The 9,008-nt window shown below is 62.4% G+C and overlaps 1 protein-coding gene across 1 annotated transcript; it reads left to right on the plus strand.

Moving 5' to 3' along the window:
- The first annotated feature begins 371 nt into the window (after positions 1-371).
- CHMP6 (charged multivesicular body protein 6) lies at positions 372-8,486 on the plus strand. The gene is made up of 8 exons (XM_008013207.3): positions 372-519; positions 3,110-3,219; positions 3,312-3,399; positions 3,959-4,045; positions 5,317-5,382; positions 5,584-5,664; positions 6,720-6,774; positions 7,451-8,486. Exons 1-8 carry the CDS (start codon positions 457-459, stop codon positions 7,504-7,506), a joined length of 606 nt encoding a protein of 201 aa, XP_008011398.1. The 5' UTR covers positions 372-456; the 3' UTR covers positions 7,507-8,486.
- Positions 8,487-9,008: the final 522 nt, after the last annotated feature.

Below are 9,008 nucleotides of genomic sequence, written 5' to 3' on the forward strand. Positions count from 1 at the left end.
GGCTATCACATCACTAAACGCAGCATTTTGTGTTCAGAACCAGTAGGGGCAGTCATTCCTGCACAAGATTCCTGAAAGCCTGAGGAGGTTGAATTATGTTACTCTAAAAGGATTCCATCTAATTAGGAGATAAGAAATTTTCGCCTTCACCTGCACCACAAGAGTGCACGGAAACACGTCATTTAGAACATCCCGGGCCCTAACATCCACGTATCCGTGCCACTTCTCTGTACGGGTCCAAGGAGGCCGCGGTGTTCGCGGCGGTCGCCAAGACCAGCGGGCTGTGGTTTCGAACCCGCGGCAACAGCTCGCGGCCGGGGAAGGTGCTCGGACTTCGCGTTCCGCGGCGCCTGGCCCGGCGCGGCCGCCGTAGCGGGAGGATCCGAGCTACGGTGGCCGTGAGGCGGTGGTAGCGATTGGACTCGGTGGGGCCGGGGCCGGGGGGCGGGCGCCGCCATGGGCAACCTGTTCGGCCGCAAGAAGCAGAGCCGTGTCACGGAGCAGGACAAGGCCATCCTGGTGAGGACCCGGGCCCGGGGCCGGGGCCGGGGCCAGGGCCAGGGCCGGGGCGGGCGGCGGGGCCGGAAGAGCCCCGCGCCCTCGGCCCCCCGCGTTCGGGTGGGGAAACTGAGGCGCGGCGCGCAGCCGGGCCACTCGGCCTCTCCGCCCTGCGCCCTCCTCGCCCGCGGGGCCTCGGGCCGGGGTCTCCTGCGCGGCGCCGTGGCTGCCACTTCCCCCGTGCCCGCGCGTCCGCCTCTGCGAGCCCCGCCGGGGTGGGCGCGGCCGCTGACTGCGGGATTCGACGCCGGCGTTCGGGGCTTGGCCACAGCCTGGCGGCCTGGCCGTGGGGTCCGCGCGGCGCTGGGCTTTCCCTGGCTCTGGGCCCGCAGGAGCAGGTCCCGGCCCCGGGGGTCCCGGCTCTCCCGGAGTCGCTGCCCCCGCCCACGTCCCGCGGCTCATTTGCCCCCTGGTGCCCTGGGCCGGAGCCCCCTCGGTGCTCCCGGCTTCGCGAGGCCGTGCGGGGCCATCCCCTCTCCCTCGCCCCATCCAGGCCAGGACTGGAAGAAAGTCTGCCCTGGTCCGAGGAGCGGCCGCCAGGTGCGCCGAACGCCTGCCGGGGTCCTGCCGGGTTTCCGCAGCGCCTGGGTGCAGGACCTCCGTGTTACGCTGTTTGGCGCGTTTGTTTGTGGCGACTCCAGACTGACCCCCCGGGGCACAGCCGGGCCGGTGGTGGTGCCTGTTCCCATGTGAAAGTTAGCTTCTGTAGGAGAAGGAATCGCTTGGCATGTCAGGGACACGGTGGGTTAAGAATAGTCCATTTTTGTAACGGGATAAAAGTGTCATGAAAGAGACCCCGAAATGGGAGCAGGGCTAGCTTTTTCGGATGCTTGCTTTTCTAAATTTTGTGCAACAGAAATAATTTTACACTAAAAGAGAAGCGAATGCAAATGAAAGAGGGGATCTTACCTTGGCATCTGAGTCCATAAGCTATGAAAAGAAACAACGGGCACGTTTGTCCCTGGAGAAGATGGGCACAGCGCTGGGCACCGTCCCGAGCTGCCTGTAAGACAGCTGGGCCCAGCCTCCATCGTCCGCCCTCCACCTACCCTGGCAGCCCCAGGGCACTCCCTCCCCTCCCTTTAAGGACTCAGTTCCGGTTTCTCTTCAAGCACTTGCCAAGCGCTTGCCAAGGGCCACTGTGGGCTCTTGGCTGTGCAGACCCGTGTTCCCGGCTGACGTAGGTCTCCCCAGGATTTTGGGTGCTTGGGAATAGCATCCTTAGCACACAGTAGCACAAATGATTGCTTTTTTTTTTTTTTTTTCTGTTTTCTTAGGATAACAGGTGTTCCCCATGCAGCCTGTGACCCTCCACTGAGACCTCGTTTTACAGGGGGCAGCCTGGCCACACCTATGCCCCCTGGGTCTCCCCAGCAGTGGGGCTGGGCAGGGGGCACCTTTCACTGTGGAGGACCCACAGGTCTTGGCACTGTGGAGCGGAGACTCCGAGGGTGGAGGGAGCACTCTCTTCCTATGCAGAGCCTCAAAGAGGCACACAGGCCCTGACCCAGCTAATTCCCCTCAGCCTCCTGCCTTAAGGCCATAATCCCTGTGCCTGCATGGGCTTATCATTGTCTGAAGTGATGACGTTTGGAAAACTCAAGGGCCTGATAGGGCAGGACTGGCTGAAGTTCCTCAGTGGCCGAGTGCCCTCTCTGGGGCGGCACACAGATGAGAGGCGGTCAGCGGGGCCACGGGGCACATCACCGAGTGCGTGTCCCTGCAGCTGAACGGTGGGCAAAGGGGCAGGGAAGCCACAGGCACCTCATGTGGCTGAAGCCCAAGGAGAGATGCTGGGGGGATGTCTGAGTCCTGTCCTGGCCGTGTGGCTGCTGGCACTTGGGTACTTACTACCTGCATGTTCTCGAGTCCGAACCTTTTGTTTTTTTTTCCCCGAGATGCAGTCTCCCTCTGTCGCCCAGGCTGGAGTGCAGTGGCACAATCTTGGCTCACTGCAAGCTCCGCCTCCCGGGTTCACGCCATTCTCCTGCCTCAGCCTCCCAGGTAGCTGGGACTACAGGCGCCGTCACCACACCCAGCTAATTTTTTTTTTTTGTATTTTTAGTAGAGACAGGATTTCACCATGTTAGCCAGGATGGTCTCGATCTCCTGACCTCGTGATCCGCCCGCCTCGGCTTCCCAAAGTGCTGGGATTACAGGCATGAGCCACCGCGCCCGGCCGAGTCCGAGCCTTTGAGGTCCTGGCAGCAGCTCCCTGACCTGAGCCCAGAGCGTTCGTACCGCTGGCGGACAGGCTCAAGGGTGGACCCACGGCAATGCCACGGCGGTCCTTCCCATCCCTGTGATGGACTGTGGGGTCCAGGTGGACCCTCTGGTGGGACCGCCCCATGCGTGGCAGGATGTGGAGCAGTGTCCCTGGCTTCCACCCCCCAGATGTGTCCAGACAGCACCACCTGTCCCCTGGGAGACAACCCCTGCCCCATGAAGGACACTCGTGGAGTGTCGCCTGGCCTCCGTGTCCGGCGCTCAGTAGCACGGCCAGGGCCTGCAGCGTGGGCTCGGTGACGCCAGGCCCGCTCTCTTTTGGCAGCAACTGAAGCAGCAGCGGGACAAGCTGAGGCAGTACCAGAAGAGGATTGCCCAGCAGCTGGAGCGCGAGCGCGCCCTGGCCCGGCAGCTGCTGCGGGACGGCAGGAAGGAGTGAGTGGGCCTGGGCAACGTGGGCACCCTGTCGGCTGGGGTGGGACGCCGGGCAGGGCCACAGTGGGTCACTCTCGGGCTTCCTTCTGCAGACGGGCCAAGCTGCTGCTCAAGAAGAAGCGATACCAGGAGCAGCTCCTGGACAGGACAGAGAACCAAATCAGCAGCCTGGAGGCCATGGTAGGTGGCCGGGTGCTTCGTCCTGGGGTGCAGGTGCAGCTGGAGGCAGCTCTGCCCGGCTGCATGGACGTCGGAATTTCTCCCGAGAACGGAAAGCTCCTCCTCTCAGATGCCTGGGGCTGAAGCTGACCTGAAGTGGGGCGGGGCTGGAATCCTGGGGAGTCTGCCAGGAAGCTAATGGTCTTAAGGGGCTGGGGGGCAAGTTGTCTCTCGCAGGACTGAGGTGGGGAAGGCTGGGCCACGCCTGGGTGATGTGGGTAGGTCAGGGGTCTGCGTGGGGGACTCAGTGTCCCTGGCGTTAGGGACCCGAGCGGCGTGGTTCTGCTCCTGGGTAACCAGAGCTACTAACTAGCAACCAGCGGTCCCGAGTGTCTCCCCGGCACCTTCTCCGTCCTGCGCGTCCCCACCTGGCAGCGGGAGAGGACAGGGAGGAGCAGGTGTCAGGAGTTGCCCTCACGCCCAGCAGCACCCGCCCAGCGTGGTGTGAACCCTGCCCCTGGGCCAGGAGGAGGGCATGCCGGATCCTCAGCACCTGCGTCTGCTCTGGTTTCCTTTTCAGGTTCAGAGTATTGAGTTCACCCAGATCGAAATGAAGGTGATGGAGGGGCTGCAGTTTGGAAATGAGTGTCTGAACAAGATGCACCAGGTGGGTCTCTGCAGGGCCAGGGGCATGGAGGCGTGGGGAGCCCAGTGGGGCTGGAGTTGGGGGTAGGGTGGGGGGCGTGTCCCACGGTGTTTGTGTCAGACACAGGGCAAGAGGCTGGCAGGAGAGATGTGTCGGGTGCTGCCAGGCAAGCAGGGATGCAGTGACCTGAGGGCGGGGTGCGGCACAGGCTGGGAACTGTGGGAACTGTGGGAACTGGGTCCCCAGGCGCCGAAGTGACATAGAGGGGAAGTCTGAGGGTAGGGAGGGGTCCGGCAAACTAATCACAGAAGGCTTCCTGGAGGTGGTGGGGCGTGGTGGCTCACACCTGTAATCCTAGCACTTTGGGAGGCCGAGGCAGGCAGATCACCTGAGGTCAGGAGTTTGAGACCAGCTTGGCCAACATGGTGAAACCCTGTCTCTGCTAATAATACAAAAATGAGCCAGGCGTGGTGGCAGGCACCTGTAAACCCAGCTACTCAAGAGGCGGAGGCAGGGGAATCACTTGAACCGGGAGGCAGCAGTTGCAGTGAGCCGAGATTGTGCCACTGCACTCCAGCCAGGGCGATAAGAGCAAAAAGAAGGCTTCCTGGAGGAGGTGAATACCGGCCTCGTCTCAGGCTGGGCATGGATGTGAAGCCCAGCGTGGCCATACCACGTTCCACCACCAACCCCATCACACTGCTGACTTGGGGGGCCAGTGGGTGGGGCTAGTTGGGGACTCACCTGGCAGGAGGTCTGGCTATGCCACTTTTCCAAGTGTCTGGTGAGTACTGGTGGTGTGTGCTGGTCAAGCACAAGTGGCCCTTTGACTTTGCCACTCAAAAGAAATCAAGTCACCTGCCCAGAATGTTCCACCTTTTGCTTATTTTTACCTGTGGCTGTGAGAGCTGACTCAGGTGTGAGAAGGGGCAGCGGGCATCAGAGCACTGCAGTCGTGGCCTCTGAAAAGACTCATGGAACAGCTCCTGTGGCCTCAGGACGGGGCCATGCCTGGGACACACATGGCTTGGCCTCATTTAAACAGAGACAGGAGCTGGGTGTGGTGGCATGCACCTGTAGTCCCAGCTACTCGGATGGGTCACTTGAGCCCAGCCTGGGCAACACAGCCAGACCTTGTCTCTGAAAAATAAATAAATAAAAATAAACAGGGGTGAGGCCGTGGCCATGAGAGCCCAGGAGGCCTCTGTCGGGGTTTACGATTGGCCCCACCCACAAGAGTCAACCCCCCTCCCCCCCCCCCCCCCCCCCCCCCCCGTCACCCTCGTTCACAGGTGATGTCCATTGAAGAGGTGGAGAGGATCCTAGACGAGACGCAGGAGGCTGTGGAGTACCAGCGGGTAGGTGGCACCCTGAGCAGCCTGCCTCCAACTGTGGGAACCCACAGGGCCACCCTCTGTCCACCCCTATGTGGACCAAACTGTCCCACACCCTACAGCGGCCGCCTTCTCTCAAGGGGACGAGACCCAGCCACAGGCCGTCTCCTTCCTCCATGAGGGGCCTCCTCCTCGCTGCTCTCACCACCACCTGTCCTTTTGCAGCAAATAGATGAGCTCCTGGCAGGAAGCTTCACTCAGGAGGATGAAGACGCCATCCTGGAGGAGCTGAGCGCGATCACTCAGGTAACGGCCCCTCAGGACTGAGCAGTCACTCGGGCGACGGGACCCCCGGGACTGAGCAGTTACTCAGGCAATGGGATCCCCAGAGCTCAGACCCCCAGTAGGCCCTGCCCGTGGTGATGCCGTATGTGGTGTCCCTTAATAGTCTGGGGTTTGTGACTAGCTTTCTACCTGAGGTGACGTGGTTTTCAGGGTTGCTCAGTCTGGTGCAGGCAGGCTGGCCCGTGCCCTGGATGGAGCTGCGAGGCTGGGCCTTCCTGGTGCCTCGGCCCCTTTCTATGCCTGGCTGTCACGGATGTGGTGCTTGATTCATGGGCTGGCTTTCCCCAGCCGTGGCTGCTGACTCACGCCCTATGCAGGCCCTTGCCATGGGCGTCACGTCCTGGCCCCACGCTCACATCCAGGCTCTGAGTCTGAGTTCACTCCCCGACAAAGGGGTTGTCCTCTCTGTGGGCCCCTGCCTCAGTCTGCCAGATTCTCATGGTGCCCCCAGAGCCAGCCTCTGCCCCAGCCCTGCTGCCAGCTGCCCCAGTGCTTTGGTGCTGTGTGGCCCGTGGTGCGCTGCGCCCACCTGCCGGCTCAGTTACTTTCTCCTGAGGGTCCGAGTCCTCGGGGGCCTCCAGGGCAGGCCAGTTGAGAGGCGGAAGCACCGTTGCTGGCTTAGGCAGCCAGGCTCGCTGGGACAGCATTGTACCACAGCCCGCCCCACACTGGTGGACACCAGCGTGACCTGGGTGTCTGTGTCACCACCCCTTGGTCCCTGAAAGCCAGGGTCTCTGGGGTACACCCAGGACGTGGCCACCTTACGGCCCCTCGGGGCCTCAGGGTCTGCTGGGAGGAGCCTCCACGGTGGCAGCCGCATCACCTCCCGGGGGATTCTGGTGGTGCCAGAAGCTGGGGCGGGTGCAGACTTGGGTCTTCTGAGCAGCACGTTCCTGTCCCGCTTTCACTCCAGCTGAGAGCTGCTGACTGACAGGATCCGTGTACTCTCACAGAGGCCCAGGAAGCCCGGGGCCGACCTGTCACCTGCTCATGGCCTTACCCTTTGCTTCTTGCAGGAACAAATAGAGCTGCCAGAGGTTCCCTCCGAGCCCCTTCCTGAGAAGATCCCAGGTATTTCCATGCTTGATTCTTTTGAATGGTGGGAATTCACAGGAGAACAGAGGATTCTAGAAGGGAGCAAGACAGAATGCTCCCAGCCCTTCCCACTTGTCTGAGGTCGTCCCGGCCTTCCTGGGCCATGGTTGAGCCCTGCGTGCCTGGCTATGTGGCTCAGGGGCATGTGTGCCTGGCCTTGGGGTTTGGCTTGGGTTTCCCAGGGGTTGGGTAACTGGGTAACCTCGTAAGAGAGCCATACCCCATTCCAAGAGGCACATTCAGAAATCGGAACTGGGAAAGGCTTCTTTAGCAACTCCAGCTCATTCCCAGGGTCTAGCCCAGGATTAGCCATCAGCCAGGTATGGCTCTCCCCGTGGCACCGCTCAGCCCAGGCTCTCCACCCTGCCCGCTGGGAACCTGAGTCTTTAGAATCATCCATCCACATTTGTTCTGTTCCTTTACCCATCTTTGGGGCTCTTCTCTCTGGGGCCCACTGTCCCGTGTCCCTGGCCCTGTCTGTCAGCCCCACTGGCTTCCTGTTTGTCATTTACCTCCCCCAGAGCTGGGCATACCCTTCCGTAGTGCGAAGCCTCCTGAGCTGGCCCTTGCCGCCCCTGTGGCCTCGTTCCTCTCTGGAGGTCTCTGCCTGTGGGTCTTTGGCGTGTCATAAACATCTCTGTTTCCTCCACAGAAAACGTCCCTGTCAAGGCCAGGCCCAGGCAGGCGGAGCTGGTGGCAGCTTCGTAATGTGTCCTCCTCTGGCGGGACTCGCGGGGGTGCCCCAGGGACTGTGGCCCACAGAGAGTTTGGGTCGTGGCCAGCCCCTGACCGGGTTCCCTGGAGCCCAGCGCGCACGGTGCTGAGCAGAGCCACAGCCACACAGGCACACGTGCAGGAGGACTCCAGAGTGTCTCCTGGCGACCTCGAGCCTGAACGCACTCAGGCGCCACTGGCCTGCTCTCGTTCTGGATTAAACCCTCGGCTGAGCCCAGCTTCTGCTGGTTGTGGCTCCCCTGGTGGCCGTGGCCCAGGCCCGATGCCTCTGGTGCTGTTCCCCTGCAGTCCCAGCCCCCCGCGTGGCTCACGCGTCTGTGAGGAAGACACCTCCAGACCCTGGGGTCCCCGCACTTCCTCTCGCTCCTCGCTGCTCCCATTCGCTGGTGCAGGCTTCCGTTAAGGGGCCCCTCCCTTGGCCTGGCTTCTGGCGCACCTCAGCTTCCCTGCTGGTGGGCGGACCCCAAGGAGACCAGCATGTGCTGAACCTCTCCGTGCCTCTGCCTCCACGCCCTAGACGCCCACCTCCCGTTTGAAGGTGGCCGACCAGGGGTGTTCTTGCTGGATTGACAACACCCAGAGCTCTGACTCCCCGCTTGCCACTCACGGCTCTGTCCACCAGGGCTCGGCCCTGCTGCGAAAGGACCTCCGATGCTCGGGAGACGCTGCTCCAGCAGGTGCAGCCCCCGAAGTTTGTCCACGGGGGTCCCTGCGGCTGGGGCTCATGGAACTGCGAGACCCAGGACCCTCCTGCCCTGCAGGCCTCTGAGCCACCAGCAGCCAGGACTGGAGGCTGTGGGGCATGGCGTGACTTCTCGTGCACAGGGCTGGTTTGGTTATGAGACGATCTCGCTGGGACTGCCCCTGCCTGTGGAAAACCACAAGGACAAAGGGAGCCGCCATCTCGACCCCCAAACAGGCCAGCCCGTATTAAAGTTGGCCCTGCACGCCCACTGCCTCGTGGACTTGGGCGCAGTGGGCACCTAGGCGTGGCTCCCTCTGTGGGAGTGTGGGTGGGTTTGTGTGGCCCCTCCCCCATGGTGACCCTGACCGAAGCCCGGCCCCTTGACCAACATGGGGACACTCACTGGAGGGCGCCTGCCCAGCCAGGCCAGGCCTGGGCTCTGCACATGTGAGATGGAGGCTCTGGGCCCTGAGGGCCACCTCTGGGCAGCTGCCCTCTGAGGGCCAGGGTGCTGCTCTGACCAGGCTGACGGCCTGTCTCCCTCCAGTGGCTTCGTGTAATCCTGGGGCTGAGGGTGGGCACTCATGGAGGGACGCAGACAGTGCGGTGCCCCCAGAGGGTCGTGGGTTTGGGGTCCTGGCGTCCAGGTGGGAATCTTGATGTGCGGGGAACATGCTGGGCAGGTGCCCCCAAGGGGTGGCTCCACACCCTGCACTGCCAGGTCTCGGGACTGAGGAAGCTGAAGACCTGGCTTTTCGGGAAAGTCTTGTTTCTCCGCATGGTGGCAGCT

The sequence above is a fragment of the Chlorocebus sabaeus genome, chromosome 16, assembly GCF_047675955.1.
Source record: "Chlorocebus sabaeus isolate Y175 chromosome 16, mChlSab1.0.hap1, whole genome shotgun sequence".
Taxonomy (NCBI): domain Eukaryota; kingdom Metazoa; phylum Chordata; class Mammalia; order Primates; family Cercopithecidae; genus Chlorocebus; species Chlorocebus sabaeus.

Coding starts and splice junctions, on each gene's coding strand:
- CHMP6 (XM_008013207.3), top strand. CDS start 457: ATGGGCAACCTGTTCGGCCGCAAGAAGCAGAGCCGTGTCACGGAGCAG. Junction 520..3,109: donor AGCAGGACAAGGCCATCCTG/GTGAGGACCCGG, acceptor CTCTTTTGGCAG/CAACTGAAGCAGCAGCGGGA. Junction 5,383..5,583: donor AGGCTGTGGAGTACCAGCGG/GTAGGTGGCACC, acceptor GTCCTTTTGCAG/CAAATAGATGAGCTCCTGGC.